This window comes from Aythya marila (assembly GCF_965140915.1).
Source record: "Aythya marila genome assembly, chromosome: 14".
In the NCBI taxonomy this organism is placed as follows: Eukaryota; Metazoa; Chordata; class Aves; order Anseriformes; family Anatidae; genus Aythya; species Aythya marila.
The window spans coordinates 18571340-18592879 of NC_139055.1; the positions used below are offsets into that span (position 1 = coordinate 18571340).

The 21540-nt window shown below is 44.1% G+C and overlaps 1 protein-coding gene across 2 annotated transcripts; it reads left to right on the top strand.

The window, feature by feature from the left end:
- Positions 1-5163: 5163 nt before the first annotated feature.
- Positions 5164-21484, top strand: HSPA4 (heat shock protein family A (Hsp70) member 4). 2 transcript variants are annotated; one of them, XM_082771564.1, is made up of 19 exons: positions 5165-5434; positions 8056-8113; positions 9709-9849; positions 10472-10594; positions 11061-11160; positions 11541-11674; positions 13191-13435; positions 13824-13900; positions 14194-14345; positions 15321-15427; positions 15752-15885; positions 16349-16530; positions 16841-16930; positions 17426-17578; positions 18068-18193; positions 19119-19226; positions 19329-19448; positions 19851-20012; positions 20254-21484. In XM_082771564.1, exons 1-19 carry the CDS (start codon positions 5328-5330, stop codon positions 20458-20460), a joined length of 2526 nt encoding a protein of 841 aa, XP_082627690.1. In that variant the 5' UTR covers positions 5165-5327; the 3' UTR covers positions 20461-21484. The 2 variants fall into 2 exon arrangements, with proteins under 2 accessions (XP_082627691.1, XP_082627690.1); XM_082771565.1 differs by lacking the exon at positions 18068-18193 and having other exon boundaries at positions 5164-5434.
- Positions 21485-21540: the final 56 nt, after the last annotated feature.

Here is a 21540-nt window from a genome sequence, read left to right on the forward strand (position 1 = left end):
ATCTGAAAGGAAGTCCAGCCAGAGTTCCATGGAAATGAAAAGAAAACGCAGGCTTTATTATTTCAGGGTATTTAAACAAACTGAACTTATCATCTTAACCTCATGTACCAACAGTTGGGAGTACTGGCTAGCACAAGACAGAATTCTTTAGACAGAGAAAGCCAGCACTGGTACTGCCACTTCGGAAATGCCCTAACACGCCGTGCGTTTGGCACTTGCCACCTTCAGTACACTGCTCTGGATTTTGAGCGCTTCCAATCCGTTCTGTGCTACCCGTGAGCCTGGGACCCCAGCCACCCTCCTCCCGAGGGAGCGGGGCCGGCAGTGTTACTATGGGGATGTTTTGTTGTCCTCGCTGCACCCTCCGCAAGTGCCTGCGCCGTGACTGTTCCAGCTCCAGCCTGTAAAACTCCGCGGTATTTTTAGATCCTCGGCTCACATTTCAGTGAACACGAAGTATCTTTGTGTGTCAACAGCTCAGAAATGGCTCCCGACGGCGCGTGAAGCATGTCGACGTAGCGGGGACGTGGTTTGCGCAGCTTGTGGAAGCTGACATCATTAAATAGATCACTGGAATGCATTACATGGACATGCCGCAGGTTCAGATGGTTTTCTTCCCTGGGAATTCAGCCACAGCATACAAAGGAGCCTCGGTGGCAGACGAAAGGGACGCGCTGCCCGCGGTGCCTCGCTCCCAGCCTGCAGCAGAAGGGTCAGGCCAAATTTTCAGTGGATTCTTCAAGATTTAGTTTGGGGGGCCACTATCTAGCTCTGACACCTCAGTACCTGCAACAGCTTCATTAGTAAACACATGAAATCTAATCACATTTCGAGCTTGAAAGTACGGAAACCAGAATAAGAGGGAAAAACCTATTTTCAACAGCCATTTAACTGCAAATTCTTGAGATAACTGCGCTGGGGGAAATGGCCCCAGAATAACTTTTCACGGGACGGCAAGCCAGGATTTTCTGAGAACCACGTTATATGTGGTGTGGTTCTTATTAGAGTTCGGGAACACGATACTCCAGCTCCCCTCACTTCAGGAGCTCGCAAAGCCCGTCTGTATCTGAATACCCCAGAATAGCACGATGAACCATACATTAGATGACATGCAAGGGCTATTTACAGCACTCCAAAGAATAGCCTGTGACGGACACCAGCTCGGGCTTATTTTAAGCTCATATTCGTTTTCATGTTTAGCCTGTGCTAATGAATTACAAGACATGCCTCTGTAAACAAAGCCTGAAAACACTGGCCCTAGCTCCTATACTCTAACGGCAGATCTGCGGTTTGTGAGCACTTGTGCTCAGCATATGGATAATGGGAAATCAGAGGGAATTTAATCTGCCAGGCCGAGGTTTATTCGTGCAGTTCCCAAGAGAAATAAGTTTCAGAAAAGTCTTGGGGCTGTCAATTAACCTAGATGCATTACCCTCTTCTCCTTTTCTTCATACCCTTGGCTTTTGAGGAATAGATGTTTGCAGTGTCTGTCATTACAGAGAGGAGCTGTTTGCAACTCAAAGCAATGAAATGGTGGCAACAGAACAGAAAATTATTCCTTCTTCAAAAAATACCCGAGTTTTAGGCCACATATAATCCTTATGTTTTTAGTACATTCTCTGTCCCATGTTCATATACACAGCAGTCACATAAGCAGCTCGGTAGCAACACACACGGCACATTCAAAATAACAAGCAATATGTTCAGGTAGGAATATTTAGGTCTGGTAGGGGTTCGCAGATTATGTATTTAAATGCATAAGAAAAAGGCAAGTTACTCAGAAGAAGGCAATGTCTGCTTTGATGTTAGACATCAACGTAAATTCACGTGGTCTGGTGCTGCGCTACCTCAGAGCTGAGCTTTGCCTTGCTATTTCTTAGCATTCTAAAATTCAATAAATAAAATTTCTAGCAAAATGTGCCAGAAAACAAGTGAAAGGAATGATAAATGTGCAGATTTTCCCCCATAATTTCCAGCATGTCAGATTTATTTACTCCTGATTTTCACGCTCTGGGTCCTCTTGAATAATTCGATCTCATGACAGAGTTTTTAAAATATACTAGACACCTCCTTTAACTGAAAGCAGAAACCCACGGAACTTAAAATCCACCAGCTCTTGGGAATTCTCTCCCAGCAGTAACCCATTTTCAGAAGCTGACGGACAGTTTAACCCGGACAGCTTTAAACACCGTAAGGACCTTGGTGCCCACCCGAGCAGATGGCACGTCCGTGGGACACGTCCATGTTTCACACCTAACACATCCCATCCCCAAAGTGAACTGAGGTAAACCTGCACACTTCAGGCGTGCTGCCTAAACATCAGCAAAGAATTGTAGCAGAGCTTTCTGCCTCTTTGGTGGGTCTAGGAGCTTTTGGTTTGCCAGACTGGGAGGAAGTGGAGATGGAAAGCCAGTGGGACTGGCGCCTGGGCTCCAGCGGGGCAGCCACACGCATCCCCGTCCTCCCAGCAGTCAGGTCCCTTCCCTGCGGCTGAGCACCACCATACTGAAGGTACGGGGCATCAGGCTCACACCACAGGGGATATAAAAGGTAACTGAACTTGTGTTCATTCTTTCTTTAGTCCCTTACTGTTGTACCGGGGAATGGATGGAAATGCAGCCCAACAATGTGCTTTCAAACCGGGCTGCCCGCTATTCCAGACATTTTTTTCCTCCCACTCCTCATTTCTCCCTCCTTTTGCTCTCATGTTTCAGTTCCTCTCCATCCTTCTCTGTGCATTTTGCCCACCACAGTGACATAGGCGGGCTTCATCTCCCAGTTTGTTTCACATAGGAACATAAGCAGTAAAGAAATCAGGACCTACCTTTTGAGGCTGTGGGTAAAATCCAGTAAGCAGAGTTATCCCAACCGGTTCTTTGCTCTTCCATTTTACAGTTGCTCTCTCTACCGCAACACAGCCGTCATCAGGTAAGAAACGATAGAGCCTTAATAAAGAGCATGTACTGAGAGAGTTCAGTGTACGGTACATGTTTCAGTCACTATCAAATCCTGCTTGTTTCTTAGCAGGATTTATTACAGTCTTTTCATGCGTTGCACAGTAGAAGTTTCATATTTTTTTTAATATGAAAAACGTTGAGAAAATAAGGGAGTGAGGAAGACCATAGAAGCAGACCCAACATGGCAACAGCTCAGATTATGAACTGATTTAGGCACTTTCCCCCAGCTGGCTGTTTGTGCTGGTCAGAACAGCCTCTTTGTGCCTGCAGGCCCCTCTCCCCTCCTTCCATCTCCAGGGGCAGCAGGATTTATTACATGCTTTTCATGTTTTGTACAGTACAAGTCTAATTTTTTTATACCAGAAACACTGAGAAAATAAAAGAGAGCGGGGAAGGCCGCAGAATCTGTTCCATCTCACACCCTGACGTAACAGCAGCCCGGATTCTGAGCTGATTGAGGCATTTTCCCCCAGCTGCCTGTACGTGCCGGTCCCAACAGCCTGCTCGGGCCCATGGCCCCTCTCCCTCCTCCATCCCTGGGGCCAGCATCTGCTACTCCGGCTGCCCAGCTGCATCCAGCACTAGCAGGGGCCAGGCAGCCACAGGCAAGGGCAGCGAGGAGCCGGCCCTTCGCTGGCAACTTCACTCGTTTTGAAAATGAAAGTGAAAAAAAAAAAAAAGAGGAAACTCGATGATATTCCGGCTTTTAATTGTGCCTTGAGCATGTGCTGTGTGATACTCTCCGCGCAGGCTGGTGCCGTTTGTTGGCACTTTCCCATACTCTCAAGGACGTCCGAGGTTAAACACTTCATTATTATTCTGTCATTAGCACCATGATGCAATTCCCAGCCCACCTACAGCTGCCAAAGCAGTGTCACTGAGCACGCCGCGAGGAATTGCAAGCACTCGGAGCTGAGGCTACTCAACAGTCTTTGGGGCAAGAGTCCTTCCTGCTTTAAATATTGAGTTTCTCTGCCATGTGTCTTCTGTATCACTGAAACAAGCCACAGCAGTGTAAATTTAGGGCCGGGAATTTGGAAGTGTCCCGTTTATAGCACACTGCGCTTCCGTACCTTCAGCACGTTTCATCTCAGATTTAAAAACTTTCCCAAACATTATGTTTTGCAATGTCAGTAAAGTATCTGAATCACGTTTGTGTCGGGATGAACTGGCCGCTCCTTGGCACTTTGTTCCCTGACCTCTCCCCCAGCAGAGCTCTCCCTCAGCTCCTCTCGGCCCCCAGGGGCAGCAGCCCTGCCGTTGTCCCAGCACTGTGCTTGGTCCGCTGCAGCTTTCCTGCGTCGATCTGGTCTCACCAGGTGACAGACCTATGCCACGCAAGAGAAAAGCCTCTTTGCTTTTCCTCCCTGAGTGAAAAGCCCTGCCACCTTCCCAGTCAATCGCTTACCAACAGCTTTTTCCCCCAGCCTGCTGGCCTCGCGCTGCCCTGGGAGCCGATGCAGCCGTAGGGTCCGTGACATGGGGCAGCGGCCGGGCTGTGATGTGCTAAGAGCAATGCTTCACGCTGTTAGGGACCTGCTGGCCTGCGAGGATGGAAAGGAACCGTGATAAATTTAAGCGGTAGCAGAGGTGGAAACTGACTGACTTCTGGGCACAGCCCCGGGCTGGGAGGCTTTGAGTCCAGCCTGGGTTTTGTCTGATTTCCCTGTAACTCAGAGACGCAGCCATGCCCCCACAGGGCCTCACGACCCCTCAGAGCCCCTCGGAGCCCCTCACGGCCCCCCAGGGCCCCTCACGGCCCCGCGCAGCCCCTCAGAGCCCCTCACGGCCTCCCAATGCCCCCCAGGGCCCGTCACGGCCCCTCAGAGCCCCCTCAGGCTCCCCAGAGCCCCTCACAGCCCCTCACGGCCCCTCACGGCCCCTCAGAGCCCCCCAGGGCCCCTCACGGCCCCTCCGCGCCTCGGGGCCGGCCGCTGCCCGCCTCACGCGGGGGGGCGTGGCCAGACACGCGGTGGGCGTGGCATCCAATAAGTGGGCATGGCCATGCACTGGGTGGGCGTGGCCACGCGCTGTGTGGGCGTGGCCACGCGCGGGCGGCCCCGTGCGTCCCGCCGAGGGGCGGACCCACCGCGCTCCCTCCCCACTCCGGGGCGGGGATTGGCTGGGCCCCGGTGCTCTCGCGAGATCTTCCCTTCCTCCTCTCCCCCCCCCCCTCCTTTTTCCGTTGCTGTCCCGCGCGGCGCGGCCCGGCGGGATCCTTCCAGAAGTGCCCGGCCTCGCCCCGCCCCCCTTCCGCCAAGCCCCGCCCCCCCCTCCGCGCCGCGCCGCCGCCGCCGCGCATTTAAAGGGGCCGCGCCTCCGCCTCGCCTCAGCGCAGAGCGGCGGGGCCGGGCTGGGCCGGGCGGCGCCATGTCGGTGGTGGGCATCGACCTGGGCTTCCAGAGCTGCTACGTGGCCGTGGCCCGCGCCGGCGGCATCGAGACCGTCGCCAACGAGTACAGCGACCGCAGCACGCCGTGAGTCGGCCGGGGGGTTCGGGGGGGGCGGCTCCGTCAGGCGAGGCCTGGGGCCTGTGAGGCGCGGGGGGGGGGGGGGGGTCGGGGCCTGTGAGGCGATTGGGGGGTGGGGTGGGGGAGGGGGGGGGGCTCCGTGGCTTTGTTGCGGGCCCAAGGGGGGCTGAGGGGGTTGAGGGGGCCGGGGAGGGCTCCAGGGAATAGGAAATGGAGGAAAATGCCCCCAGCCCGCCGGCTGTGCTGCGGTGAGGGCCGGGCTCGCGGGTCCCGGCAGTGCGGGCAGTGATTGTAGGGGTGTCGGGGGAATGTTGAACGGGAGGCGTCTCGGAGCGGCTCCCAGGAGCTGAGGTGTGCCCGGGGTACCTGGAGGCTGCACGGATCCACATCGGAGGAGAGGGGAGATGCTGGAAGTCCCCGGGCACAGCGCGCTTCCCAGGAGATAATTTATCCACCCCTTCCTATTCCACGTTATCTTATATTCATAAAATCACAAAATCATCGGGTATCCCGCGTGGGAAGGGACCCACAGGGAGCACCGAGTCCAGCTCCTGGCACCACACAGGTCAACCCAAAAATTATATTGAGGATGCCCTTAGCGGTGCTTCACCCTCAGGCACTGTTCTGATTCCCTCATACACCGAGGGCCTGCAGAAAGCAGCGCTGTGAGCAGGCACACCTGTGCTGAGAGGTGGGCACAGCCACCAAAATGTCCTGAAAGCAGAGGGCCTGGCTCAGCAAGCGAGCTCTGTGAGCCCTGCCCAACGCTCCCCTTGCAGCTCAGTGGCCTGGCTGGTGCTGTGACCGAACCCGCCCGTGGCTCTGCTTTGCTTCTCGCACAACCCTGCGGGGTTTGGGCTTGTACATCCAAAAGTGGTGCCGCACAGCTGTCCTTGGATGTGGTGTTCCTGAAATGCAGAAGTGGTGGAGATAAAGCTAGAGGCAGGAGGAGGATTAAGGCAGTTTCCTTACCCACGAGGAAGAGGGTGCTTGAGTTACACCGAGTAGCTGTGAGTGACCTTAGGAGGCCGGTGCCGTGTTTCGGTGTGGTGGCAGCGTGCTGCTGGGGCTGTGGGTGTCCTACAAAATAGGGGTGGTGAGGGCAGGCAGGGCAGTGCCTGCAGGTAGCTGCGAGGTGCAGCAGGGAGGTCAGAGCCCTCCTTCAGTTGCTGCCTTAGACCTCAGCTGACCTTCACTGCGATTATGTTTCTATTTAAAATGCTACGGCGAGTTACTCAACTTCCAGTAAGTTGTGTAATTAATAGTGTAATTTGTACTTAATGGGTTACCCTGGCTGCTTTGAAGCAATTTGGGGAATGAGGCTGGCGGGCTGCTCCCCCCTCAGTTATGGTTCTGGGCTGCCCCGGTGCTGTGGGGCTGTCCAGGGGCACGGCTGCCTCTGTGCTGAGCAGGTGCAAGCGTGGTTAACGCGGATGTGTGCTCCCAGAACTGAAGTTATTCCAGATCTGTAACGCAGCCTGCCTGTTTGGTCACGGTGCTGTAACCCTTTCTGGAGACAACCCCCACCTCGAGGTACCAGTCTGACAGGGCTGCAGAGCTCTGCCCTAACGCAGGGAGCGGCGGCGTGCCGAACACTGCCGATGGCTCCTGCGTTTAGCAGCTGCGTGTCCTTTCCTTCAGGAGAAAGGCACAGATTCACCTTCATGCCAGAATTTCTTTCTGGAGAGCCAGGTGAATTAATAACGAGCTTCCTGCTCGGTGCTGGTCAGGTTTCCAGCTGTAGCACTGCAGCTTCTGTTCCTTCCAGCGTGGGCCCTGGGGTTTGCCTAGCGTCAACGAGCCTTGCTCTTCATTAACTAATCCCATGAATAATTGCTTTAGAAGGTTTATTCCCCAAATGTTAATTCGGTTGTAATATTTGCTTAAGGGGATGGGCCTTGTTTCATCTATTAAGCTATTAATAAATTGGGTGCATGTATTTTCAAAATGAAAACCCAAGGTAATTATCTCCGTCCCTCTGTTCCGTTTCTGACAGTTTCCATTCAGAGGACCAATTCTAAACCTTGGGCAGAGTTGAAATTTGTTTCTTGGGGCAGCCTGGTGGCATAATTCTGCTGTAAGGCTGTCTCGTTTGCTGCCCAGAGATCACTGGGCTGTGAATGTCTCATTAATAGCAACGATCTGCCTAATGGCAGCCTTTCCTCTGTAACTACTTCAGTGGTACGAGGAGCTTGGATTTACTTTAGGGTTGATACAGTTTGCTAAATATGTAAGTCAAGGAGCTTAGTGGGACTAGGAATTTCTCCAAAAGGAGGTTTTCTTCTGTTTTCTTAGAACTGCAAGCTCTAAGCAGAGCTTGAGGTGAGGTACAGTTTTTCTTTGGTAACCTGCATTTTTCTTTCAGTGAGTGCAGATGAAACCCATGAGCACCGGTCTTCATCTGCATTTTTTTCTTCCTGTGCTTGAAGGGTTTACTTAAAAACTGAGGAGTTTAATTAGCATTTTGTATAGATACCAGAGTTCACAGGAATAGACTCCCTGTATGCAAAGCGACCAATTTTCTTAATGCACCAAATGTTAATTGTCAACACTCCTACCAAAAAGCATTGACTGCTGATGTTCAGTGCAGAGGTACCAATCGCTACCAATCTTTGTTCTTGTTCTAGATCATGTATAGCCTTTGGACCCAAGAATCGCTCGATTGGCGCTGCAGCTAAAAGCCAGGTGAGTGTGCAGTTTGGGTGGCTTCAGTGATCAAAAATCAGGCTATCACAGGTTTTCTCATATGTAAAGCTTAAAAGGGCTCTGAACTGGCTTCCTAGTGTCTAACTGTGACAAACAGCTGACCTTAATTCAGTTGTTCAGTTTGTAATGCTGCTCTATCATCTTGGATAGGAATATAAGGGTGTATTTAATGAAATGGGGGGAAAAACTGTTTTTGCCTCAAATCTGAAACACTTTGGCTTCAGAACTTACATTTGTAACAAGCAATAGCGTTTCATCCTACCTTAGCTTATCTCTCTGGATTAGGGTAGTTTTTTAATTGTAGCTATATTCCATACAACTCTTCAGGGCATTCCTTTAGTAGAAAGGGGACAAACCTGATTATCTCATATAGCTCCTTGACTCTTCATGCTTGAGTTACAGCCTAAATGTCTCTTAGGCTTTCTTACTCATACTTAAGAGTTTCTGTTAGTGTAGGTAGGTAAATTTGCTTTAAGGACCAAGAAGAAGTTTAGCTGACTTGTTCTGCTCATGACGTTTGGGTCCTGCTGTATTGTGTATTGTGTTGCTGTGAAACAGCAGTCAAACTTTTTTTGGAGTGCTCTACAGGAAGCGACTATGCAAATGCTTGACTCAAATGCTTGATTTTTCTTAGCCTAAATAGCTAGTGAAGATTCAGTGTCTAGAACACAAAAGTGACCGGACGCAATCATGGCACTCAAGCAGAACTGCGCTAGAACTCAATGCAGATGTTCTTCTGGAGTTGGGTGTCTGCTTAGCTTAAAGAAATGCATTGATACGGAGAATCCAGTAGATAATGAGGTTTGTCATGCAGAAAATAAACTTACAGGAAGTCAAACCAAACAAACCCAGGTTACTTAGGAAATACATTTCACTGGAACTGAATCACAGGTAAACATTGTCAGCTTGAACATTATTGTGACTTTTTTCTGTGAGTATATCTTGTAATATAAATGGAAGAATTAGACTAGGATACTTATATTGTGTAAAACATCAATGATTTTCTCACTTCTACATTTGCACTGATCTTTGCTGTTAAAAGAACTTACCTTTTGTCAGTTAAATCGAGTTGACAGTATCATCTTGGGGCCCTCCTGACTTTTTAAAGCTTCCTGACAAGGTCCTGTTCTGTAAGAATACCCACCTGTTGACTGTCACATGCATGTGATGGACCTGATGTGGAATCTGCATCACTATGCTTGTTACACTTGGTAACTTACTGGCTGCAGCACAGTAGAAAGGTAGGGTGGTAGGAAACAGGTAAATGGGGAAGACACTTTCTTGTATCTTATGTATACACTATGAGAATGAAATGCTAACTACTTTGTGGTTTTGATAGACCCTTGGCTCAGTTTTCAGGCATACATTTTACTTTAAATCTTTAATTCTTGTAGGTTACCTGAGAGATCAGAGGGAAGCTGCCTTCTAGCATCTGCCCTGATACTATTAAGATACCAATGACAAATCTTCAGCAAGAGAAGCCTGAGAACCAAACTCTGTGTAGCTGTGTAGTCTTCTGTTTGAAATTCAGATGTTCCCCTGACAAGTTGTATTAAAGATTTCTTTTCCTCTAGGTTATTTCAAATGCAAAGAATACAGTACAAAGTTTTAAAAGATTTCATGGTCGTGCATTCTCAGATCCCTTTGTTCAAGCTGAAAAAACGAGCCTTGCCTATGAACTTGTCCAGCTGCCAACAGGTTCAACTGGCATCAAGGTAAGTCTGGAGTATTTTAAAGAACAAGAAGAAGAAAGTGATGCTTCCATTTATCTCTTGGTTTTGAATCTACCTGCTGTGATTTCTCTTCTTTTCTGACTATAAAAATCAAATCTTAAATAAAAGGCGAATAATGCAGGTGGTCTTCCCAAGTGTTAGGTGAGACTGATTTTGCAGTTAGACAGCTATTTTTCCTTGCAAAGCTGGTTCAACACAAACCACTCTATCAATGCATTTCTTTCTGTGGTGGGTTTGGAAGGCAGCTATTTGACCAACATAATTAATTTAGCTGCTGCTCATCTATTGCAAGGATGTAAGAGGTGAGCTTTACATGTCAGGTAAAGTGGCAGAAATTTCCTTTTGAACCGTACCTGGATCTCTGATCCGTTTTTTAGCAATAACTGGTCAAATACTTCAGAGCAGCAGGGAGGGAAGTATCCTAGACACTGTTGAGCAATCAAGACTCAAAACTGTGCCCAAAGTAGCATTGTCTATATGAATTCTCAAATGCATATTCTAGTATTGTGTATTTTTACTTGCTGTACATAAGATGGGGCTGCAATAGTTTTGAAGCTTGCTTTCAGTAAAGGCCATGTAATGTACATACAATTTCTATTTGAAGGTCATGTATATGGAAGAAGAAAGAAACTTTACTATTGAACAGGTGACTGGAATGCTCCTTACCAAATTAAAAGAGACAGCTGAGAATGCGCTTAAGAAGCCTGTAGTTGACTGTGTTGTTTCGGTAAGTGTGTGCTAACCAAGGCTTCTGTACGTTGTTAGTGTCATGAACTGAAAAGGCCTCTGGTAATAGCATGAAACTGCCAATTAAACCTGTGCTCGGGTCTTTCTCTTCTACTTCAGACTGAGTCTTATTCTTGTCTTCCCCAAAGCTGGACTTACTTTGCTAATGACAGAGTGCCTTCAATTTCTGCTGTTTATCAAAATACTTGATATGTTTCTTGTTCTGTGCTCCTAAAATGAGTGGTTTGTGAGAGGGAGTGAAGGAAGGTTCACGCCTCTTGCCTTTTCAGCTGTGATAGAGGGGGAAGAACAATGATGTAATGAACATTGAAACAAATTGGAAGGGTAACTCTCGGGTGGGGTGTGAAGGAAAGCTGCTGTGCTCTGTGCAGTCTCTACATGTTTGTGTGACTGTTTGCTATGGATGGGTCTTAAATGCTAATAATGAATATCTGATCTTCTTGCAGGTTCCATGTTTCTACACAGATGCAGAAAGGAGGTCTGTGATGGATGCTACACAGATTGCTGGTCTCAACTGTCTGAGAATAATCAATGAAACCACTGCAGGTAATGTCTTACTTTCTCTCCCTTTCAATCACTTAACACTGTAGTTTTATTAGATAAAATGGTTTCTAATTTGTCACTGATCCATGTCCTCTGGAATAACGACTGACCATTAAGTTTCCAACGTCCACTTTTCATTCCTTCAGAGGCATAAAAACGTTTCTGGAATACCTGTTCAATGGAGCAGTATCTCTTCTAGGAGGGGCTAATACTTCTTAGTGTTCTTCCGTGTTATTTTTACATCAGGATTATATTTAACAAGAAAATTTTGTAGCTTGAAAAATAAGATGAAATGTTAATGCTCTTTACTGCTGTACCAGCTACTACTTAAAGGAATTACAAATCTGAATGCCCTAACTGTACCAACTCTTGTTTCTGTGCAGTTGCCCTTGCATATGGAATCTATAAGCAAGACCTGCCTGCCCTAGAAGAGAAGCCACGGAATGTTGTGTTTGTGGATATGGGGCACTCTGCGTATCAAGTTTCTGTCTGCGCATTCAACAAAGGAAAACTGAAAGTAAAGAATCTGTTATGCATCTATTTTAAGTACCAATAGAAATATTCATCAGTGCATATGCTAACTGTTACAGGCAAGCTTGCCTGTCTTTACCTAAGCATGTCCAGGCAGCTCAATTTGTATTTTTAAACTTGCACTTTGGAGTTGAAAGTAGGGCAGGGAATGAGGGAACTTTCGAATGATATGTAGAAGAAGCAAACATACATTAATCAGTGTACTTTGGCAAAGAATGAAAAGCTTGGATTCAATTTTTACAGATGTTTGGGTGCTGCTTTCAAAACAAAAAATACTCAAGTCATAAGATCTAGTGTGAAAACAAATTCCTAGAAGGGTGTAGGTGCAAACCTCTGTTTTGAATGCTTACTGTGGTGCTCATGTAAGAGTAATTTTTCTTAATGACTAAGGAAAAAAAAAGGAAGCTAAGCAAGTTAGTGTACTTCAGTGTAAGTTGCCAAGATGCTACTGTTTTGCCACAAATGTTAGCATTTATTAGTTAGCTTTTTTACAGTCAGGATTTCTGCAGGTCCAGTCGTTTTCTCTTCACTACAGAAACAAAGTGAAAGCATAGGGAAGTGAAACGAGAAGGCGAAAGTTATGAAAATATACACTTTGTAGTTGTTTCCTCTTATGAAGAAACTTCACCTAGTTCGTGCTTCTCAAACTTGTTTCTGCTGTTCTGAAGCTGTAGAAGTATTGAAGAGATGTTTTTAGATATAAACAGTGCTGGATAGCAAAGCAGTTAAATGTAGAAACTGAACCTTGTTCAGTCTCACTGAACCTACATTGTGAGAAGTATCAAGCTCACAATGTTAGAGTAGAATCAGCTGAGGACTGCAGGTGTTCTTCAGGCAATTCCATCATCAAAAATGAGCATGTATTTGTAAATTAGCCACTTTAGCATTTGGGGTAATGGATATCCTTCTCCTGGAGCATGTGTTTGCTGTCATTTGAGAAAATTATCATTCATAAAGAGGTCAAATACTTGTAGAGCTGCTAGCACTTGTCTGTTAGTGATAGCTTTCTCTGATAACATTTTGAACATATGTAGTACCAGCTACAGGTCATAGGTAAACCTCTGCTCAGGTTTGGTAGGCTTTTTAAAAAGACTTTAGGGTGTGTACAACTACTACTGCACCTGTAACTCATGCTAGACATCAGATATTAGTGAGGCACCTGCTAGTGAGGTTGCCCTGAAACAAAAATAACTTTACTGGTAGCAAGAATTAAGCTATGTCCTGTAGTCATCTCATACATTGCACAATATTATTTGGAAAGGGGTTAGCCTTCTAGACAAGGCTCATCAAAAGATCCCTTACTGGCAAGGGCAGGATATAGGTGAACAGTAGTGGATCCTTTTGTTGTGCCTGTGCCAGTGTTTCTTCATCTGCAGTAATGCTGTGATATGCTTGCTTTGATTCAAAGCTATGTTGAAACAGTGCTTTGACATTAGCAGTTAATCAGTTTCACTGAAGCAATGGTTGATTGTACTATTACTGAAGAGTTCAATTTTCTTAAGGTTCTTGCTACAGCATTTGACACAACACTCGGAGGCAGGAAATTTGATGAAATGTTAGTTGAATACTTTTGTGAAGAATTTGGGAAGAAATATAAATTAGACATCAAGTCAAAGATCCGTGCGTTACTGAGGCTATATCAAGAATGTGAAAAACTGAAAAAACTGATGAGCGCTAATGCCTCTGATCTCCCAATGAACATCGAATGCTTCATGAATGACATAGACGTGTCTGGAACAATGAACAGGTAATGTATATACTTCTACAAAGGTAAGCTGTAGAGCGTACTTCATTCAAGTTCCTTCCTTCTGGAAGGAAACTTAGCATAAAGTACTGGTGTTCAGGATTGGTGGGAGGAGGGAAATGTAAGAGAAGCTTGTGCAGGGGTTCTGCTCGAAATGATGATCTCTAACGACAGCTCAGTGGCCTTGAACTAAGAGGAAGGGCTATAAAGGTTGCAAGTATGCCTAGATTACTAGGAACAGATTATGTGAAATAACTAAGTGTAAAGCTAGGATTGGGGAGGGTGTACACTGCAGCATTTTAAAATTATTTCAATCTTAGCATCCTGTTTTATTTGCAGCTTTAACTAGCTTATGGTATGCTATAGTTTTATTTTTGGTGTCTTCTAACAGAAGCAAATTTTTAGAGATGTGTGATGGACTCCTTGCAAGAGTAGAAGCACCCCTTCGCAGCGTGCTGGAGCAAGCCAGTAAGTGTGTATGCGTTCTGTATTCTGCATGCAGAAAGGAGATGTCCTTAATACAAGCTTCCTCTGGCTGCTGACAGAACTTGGGCAGACTGATTAGCACAGCTAACCTTTTCTGGCTTAGTTTTAAGCTTTCTAGAACCTTTTCTCAGAATCTAAGACCTGAAATTCTTACTGCTTAGAAATTTAGAACAAGCTTATAATGGTTGGTCTAGTATAATGTAGCTTACAATGTCAGTGTATTCACTTAAAACAGAACAGTTTATTCAATAAACTAACGTCTGACTCCTTTCTAGAGTTAAAGAAGGAGGATATTTATGCGGTAGAAATAGTTGGTGGTACAACAAGAATCCCTGCTGTAAAAGAGAAGATCAGTAAATTTTTTGGCAAAGAAGTCAGTACAACTTTGAATGCAGATGAGGCTGTTGCACGAGGTTGTGCGCTGCAGGTAAAAAGTGCTGTGTGCTTTAGCTGTGAATATTTTTATTGAAATCCATAAATACTTGAGCTGAAGTCCACAGGTAACATGAAGGTGACTTCATGTGCATCATAGACTGGATTCACATAAGCTCCAGCAAGGTGGCTGGGAAAAAGGAGAGTGGCAGTTTTAAGTGACTCCTTTGTGCTGTTTGTATAAGCAAAATCAGTGGGTCAGTGTAGTCTGTGGTGAAATATACGCTCTGCTCCAGCTGTAGCTGGAAACTGGTAGTATGATAATGGTCATATGAGGACTTTATTTCCTTTGCAGGCTCCTTTTGGGAGCTTAAGTTAAACAAAGCTTTACAGGGCTACTGATAAACTTGTAATCTGGCAATTGCTTAATGATGTGAATGGAAATGAAAACTTGGGTTCTTGCTGATGGAAATCTGTCCTGAGCTGAGGCCAGAATCACCAAATGGCATAAGCAATAGTAAATACTTTGTAGTTACTAGCGCTATGATCTTTTGAATGCACATTAATTTTGCTATGATCACCTTATTTTCCTCTTCAAATGCTTAATAGGTGCTTATCTCTGTTCCATCTGTGGTACAAACCAGCTGTTGGAATGTAATCTGTTTAAAAAGGGGTTTTGTTACGGTTTGTTTAAAAAAAAATCAAACCAACTGATACTGTCACTAAAATCTTTGGTTTACATTTTCTGATTCCTTGCACTGGCACTAAAAAAACTCAATGGCATGGTTGTTCTAAATTAAAACATGTATTTGTTTTCAGAGTGAGCAGATCATGACAGCTTCCTGAAAAGGAAGGGTACATAAACGCTTGTAGTGTTTACTATGCAGTTCCTGAGTCCATCAATCAGCATTAGTCTCCCTTAACTTAGAGTAATCCTACATGTTAAGCAGCTTAAATAGCTACTTGCTGAATTAAGTTACTATTCACCTGAAGCCTGAATTTCTGTAATATAACTCCTTTGTTCTTTCAGTGTGCTATCTTATCCCCGGCTTTCAAAGTGAGAGAATTTTCTATCACAGACTTGATACCATATCCCATTTCTTTGCGATGGAATTCACCAGCAGAAGAAGGGTTAAGGTAAAAATAATGTTCAGTCTTCTTGTGTGATTACATACAGCTTAAAACTAACTGATAACAATTAGAGGAGGGTAGTACTTAGAACAATGTCCATCTAACATCTCAAACTTTGAGACCTTCACTGAAGTTAGTGACAGTAGGGGAGAAAAGGATGGCAAAGTTCAGCACTTCCTACATTGCTGTTGTGCTTACTTTTATATAAAACACTAGATCTTTTGTTACTTTTTAAGCTTTTCCATAAGTTGTGAAGAATATCTGGAAATGTTCTGTTAACTTTGTCAGAAGTGGCACCTCGTGCTAAACAAGTACTGTTTTCTCTTGCAGTGACTGTGAGGTCTTTCCCAAGAACCATCCTGCTCCATTTTCTAAAGTACTCACATTCTACAGAAAGGAACCTTTCACTCTTGAGGCATACTACAGCTCTCCCAAGGAACTGCCTTACCCAGATCCGGCTATAGGTAGTTAAGGCCATTCTGTGGTTTTAAACTTGATTAATCATCTTGTACATCTTTCCAGACTTCTTTTTAATTACATAGTCTGGAAAGTCTAATCTACTACAAATGCTGTAGGGACAGGTTTACAAAGTCATGAATCTGCAATAAAATATGTGGAGTAACATGAAGTTTATGGACAAATATTCTAAAAGCAGAGATTACTGATGCTGAAGCAAACTTGAAAGGGGGGGCATACTCAGAACTGTGAGGTTTCTTATTCTGATACAAGTAACTCCAGCTTTTACAGCATACTATAGACAATTTCTAATAACAGTATCCTAGTATTGCTGATGAAAAGGTCAAACTACCTCGATTACATAGGTTTTGATATCTTTAGAGTGTATGCTGGCAATCTGCTGCCAGCAATAGAACTTACTTAATTTCATGTGAAGTTAATCAAGTGTTTTTTCTTTCTGGGGTTGTTCAGCTCACTTCTTGGTTCAGAAGGTCACTCCTCAAACAGATGGATCCAGTTCAAAAGTGAAAGTCAAAGTTAGAGTAAATATCCATGGTATCTTCAGTGTTTCAAGTGCATCTCTAGTGGAAGTCCATAAATCTGATGAGAATGAAGAGCCTATGGAAACAGATCAGCATGCAAAAGAGGAAGAGGTAATGGACTTTGCTGCTGTTGGCTACTTGGAAGACATGATAAAGCACAGTTGGTCAGGTTCTGGAAAGTTTCTAGGAACTGTAGAAGGATTTAGTAGGTGTGTCTAGCACCTAAGATACAGGTGTGATTAGGTACTGATTTATGTATGTCACACCTGCAACAGATTTCTTGAAACCATGACTTTGAGGTATACATGAATGTACTTTTTTGCCTAAAGAACATTAGGTGCAAGTAAAGTGATCAGCCTAAGAGCTGAAGCAGTGCTCTGCATATGCATTAATTTAAACTGAATCTTTTTATGGATTTCAGAAGATGCAGGTAGACCAGGAGGAGCAACAGAAGACTGAAGAACAACAGCAGGCCCAACCTGAAAATAAGGGAGAGTCTGAAGAAATGGAGGTAAAATAAAAATCTGGAAGACAACTTTTCTTCTGTGAGATTCAGACGAACGTGTAGTGTGTGAACATATCATCCGCTACCTTTGTCATAGCTTTGGATGCTAAACTTGTATTTGAAATATTTGTACTCCTTATTGTGAATGAGTTTTAAATACATGAATAGATTATTGCAGGCCTGTCAGGTGACCTTGTACTGGTAAAATGGGTGAACTCTTGCTCATAACTGAAATCATAATTTTCAGTAACTTAAATACTAAAAGGGGGCATCAGGGTTGGGGCATCACCCCCATGACTGTAGCTAGTGTGCTGAGAAGAGGTCAGCAGTTGTGTTAATTCTGACTCCTTTTGGCAGGTGGGATGTAAGAATGACGGTGTGCACTTCTAATGCTGACGTGTACTGACTTGTTAATACTTGTTTCTGTTGCCAATCATGAATACTCAGCTTGAACTAACTGATGATGCTGGTTTTTACTTTGAATATATTCCTTCAATGCAGACTTCTCAAGCTGACTCAAAAGACAAGAAAGTGGATCAGCCGCCTCAAGCCAAGAAGGCTAAAGTGAAGACTACTACAGTGGACCTTCCCATTGAGAATCAGCTGGTGTGGCAGATAGGGAAAGACATGCTGAACTTGTTCATTGAGAATGAGGTAAACTCGTACTTGCCCAAGCTAAAAAAATGTCACTAGTAGATCTGGGGAGTTTTGCTGTTCATTAAGCTTGGTAAATGTCAGTGGTGGTTAGGGAAAGGTGAATACAGCACCTTTGGGGTGAGCAACAGTGCCCCATAGAGCCAAAAATGTATTCTTGTTAAATGCTCTAACTCCTACTGGAGATGTGTTCTGCAGAAAAGATGGTGATATTCAGTGATTGTGTCCAAAATCAGCTACGGTTAAAAGCTGTTTGGCAGCTGCTACCGTGATGGTGGCTGGTTCTTCATCTGGGGTAGACTGTGCTATGTTGGATGTCCCACCAACATTAAACTGAAATGAGATTTTCTTGATGTACTGTCTAGAGTTCTGTTATCCATAGTTTGACTAAAGATTTTGAAATACTTAAGCATTTGTTAACAGGTATTGTGAAGACACCTAGTGAGGTAATTAGCTTCTTAGCCAACTAATTTGACAACTTGTTTGCAGGGTAAAATGATAATGCAGGATAAACTAGAGAAGGAGAGGAATGATGCCAAGAATGCAGTAGAAGAATATGTGTATGATATGAGAGACAAACTCTGCGGTATTTATGAGAAATTTGTTACTGAAGATGTAAGTACTGCTAGCTTGATCATCTTCTAATGTTGTCCTGCAATGACCAGTTGTATTTTAATAGCCTTGGACTGTATTAAGTAGCATGCTTTAGACTGCATCTTTAATACTTAAAATCTAAATTTGAAGAAATATCTTTAACCTTTCTGGCTGTGAAAATAATCGAAATGTGGACCACATACAAGTGGATGGTACCCAGGTTATATGGTGCTCAATTGCTGCATTTCTTTTGGAAAAGAGGCTGCTGTCAGTGTGTATTTTGACTGAAACAAACAAGGAACACTTGGACAATCTTTAAGGCAGCCTATTCTACTTCAGCTCTTGTCAGTATTTAGGGATGGTTTCAAAATAGAAGAGGCCAATCTGGGGGTATAGTAGGTGGGATTTGTCTGACTAAATGTGCTACCTGAACAGGTTGCATGGAAATCCTGTGGTATTAATTAGCTTTCCCTGGCATGCCAAATGAGCTTGTTGTGATCATCACTCTAAGGTAGATGATTACATGTCATCAGGTGAATCACTCCAACCTCAACTGTATCTCCATTGATTATAACAGCAGCTCTGCTGGCAAGGTGTCTGTGGTGCCTAGGTAATGTATATCAGCTAAAATTGGGACAAACCAAGTAAGATTCATGGCACCTTTGCTAAAGATAGGTTTCACTCTGACCAAGTCTGAGAACATAGTAATGATAAATATCAGAAGATGAGAAAAACAGGCTTTTGTGACAATACTGAGCTAAGCTCTTCCTTAAGCCTGGTCTCAGCCACTAAGCTTTACTGAAGAATTTCTGTTTTTCAGTGAAAGTAGATTAACACTTTCAAAGTTCTTTACAAAAATGTTCCAGAAAGATTCCAGGCATCATTTAATACAGTCTGCAGTCTACTAGGGTTATCTTGCCTAACTATTTTGTATTGATTGCTTCAGGATCGAAATAGTTTCACACTGAAGCTGGAAGATACAGAAAACTGGCTTTATGAAGATGGTGAAGACCAACCCAAACAAGTTTACATTGATAAATTAACAGAATTGAAGGTATGTGGTGAAGAGTTTGGGAATGTTGATGTGTCCTGTCAAATCTTGCAGCATTGTTGTGATTCTGAATGCTTTCTTGATACCTGTTTTACTTTGTTTCAGACTCTGGGTCAGCCTATTCAAGCAAGATTTCAAGAATCAGAGGAAAGACCAAAAGCATTTGAGGACTTAGGGAAGCAGATTCAACAGTACATGAAGACTGTTCATGCATTCAAAGCAAAGGTATTTCCATGCTTAGTTTCTGGCAAATACAAGGAAATAATGCAATAAAAATGCAATAAAAAAAGCTTATTTTGAATTTTATGAAGGCTAATCAAAAAGATGGTGTAACCTCCTGATTAGCTGCTGAGTTCTGTCTGCCACATTTTCAGAAGTGGGCGTTGGCTTGAAAATGGCAGTCTAAATCAGATCTTGATCGCTCTTGGAGGGGAAAATAGCAGCAGCAGCAGAACTTCAATTTCTGTCTGATTAGATCTGTGGGTGAGCAGGCTAATTGCTCTGCTAACCAGAATTGCCTTCTAGTTCAGTCTTTGTAGAACTTTGCATACTAATTCCTTTGAACTTTTAGCTTTAATTTGCATGCTTAAAGTACTTATTTACACAGCTACTACTAACCTGTTTCAGGATGAGCAGTATGACCATCTAGATGAAGCAGATGTAGCAAAAGTGGAGAAGAGTGCAAATGAAGCTATGGAGTGGATGAATAATAAACTTAATCTTCAAAACAAGAGAAGTCTTACTTTGGACCCAGTTATAAAAGCTAAAGACATACAAGCTAAAACTAAAGTAAGTCTTTATACACAATTCCTGAGTTTCACAAACCTGTTTCTTAATCTAGTTGTGTGCTAAGAGGAAGACTGAGAAATCTGTAATAGGACAGTGGTGAGGTATTTCTGTTGGATGTGTACAAGGGAACGTTACCTTTCAACTTTGGATACCTAGCTGGTGACAAAAGTAGATGTGGCAAACATGTTTGTATATTAACAGTTGTTCTTTAACTTCTAACAATATTTAATTTCCTTTCCAGGAGTTGACAAGTATTTGTAATCCTATAGTAACAAAGCCAAAACCCAAAGTTGAACTCCCAAAGGAGGAGCAGAAACCATCTGAACCGAATGGACCAGTAGAAGGCCAGGGAGATGGCAACAGTGGGTCCCAGACTGCTGATGAACAGAGTGCTGCAGCTGCCCCAACAGCTACGGAAAAGAAGCTTCCTGAAATGGACATTGACTAAATTTCAGTACTTGTTTATATTATTGCAAACTACAATAAAGCTTTAAGTTGTTGACTTTGTATGTTCTGAATACAAATTGAAGCAAGTGGATACCACAGCACTCTTAGTACTACTTGGAGAGGTTTGGTCAGTGCCTAACATCAGAATACTTAGGTAGCTAACTACTTGATCAAATAAGCAGTATTTCTTGCCATAGTCATTGTAGCTAGAACTTCCTGGGATTCTTACCAGAAACAGCCCTAAGCTGTCTCCTTTAAGCATGTTCAGGCCCAGTCTTCTTTTAAAGAAGTGAGACTGCAAAAGCTCAGATCTAATTTGCTACACTGTTCACTTTCTCTTGTGGATCATAGCACGTGTTTATAAGAAGATGCCCATTAATATTAGGACTATGAGGAAAATAATGGGGGAGGGAGCCTGCAGCATAGTCTTTCATCTGTTTATCTTAGTCTAGCCATTGTTTAAGTGTTAACACACAACTCTAGTTTTATTTTGATCTGCACTTGAACAATTACTACTCACACAAGGTATGCAAAGCAGTGGTCTAGCAGCAGTACCTTTAGTCCTTAGCTGGTATCCTCGCTTCAGGGATAGTCAGCCCAAACTCAGACTCATTTACCTAGGCTGTAGAATAGCAACTGTATACTCTTAACAGATTGGACTATGAATGTGCTCTTAACTATGGAAGTGTATATTCCCCAGCTAGTTAGACTACATGAAGTCTTTGTCTCTAGCTCAATTAGGTGCTTGTAGAAGGAATGAGGACTTGTAGTCCAGCTGCCTATGCTGAAAGTTGACCGACTACTTCCTAACACTTTTTTTAAGGGGTACGCTTGCTTCCTTCATGAGGCCTTTGTTTGGAATGCTTGTTTTCTTTTTTCAGGAACAGAACCCATTTTTTATGAGTTTTACGCAGTAATTTGCTTCTAGTGCTGCTTGTCATTAAACTCGCAACCATTACTTTGTATGTGTTAAAAACCCAGAGCTGAAACACCCGGAAGAAATAAATGCACTGGATTCTCCTGGATTGCCTTCTCAACCTCTCGTTTCTCGTGACAAAAGCGGCGGGGGGGTGGGGGGTGT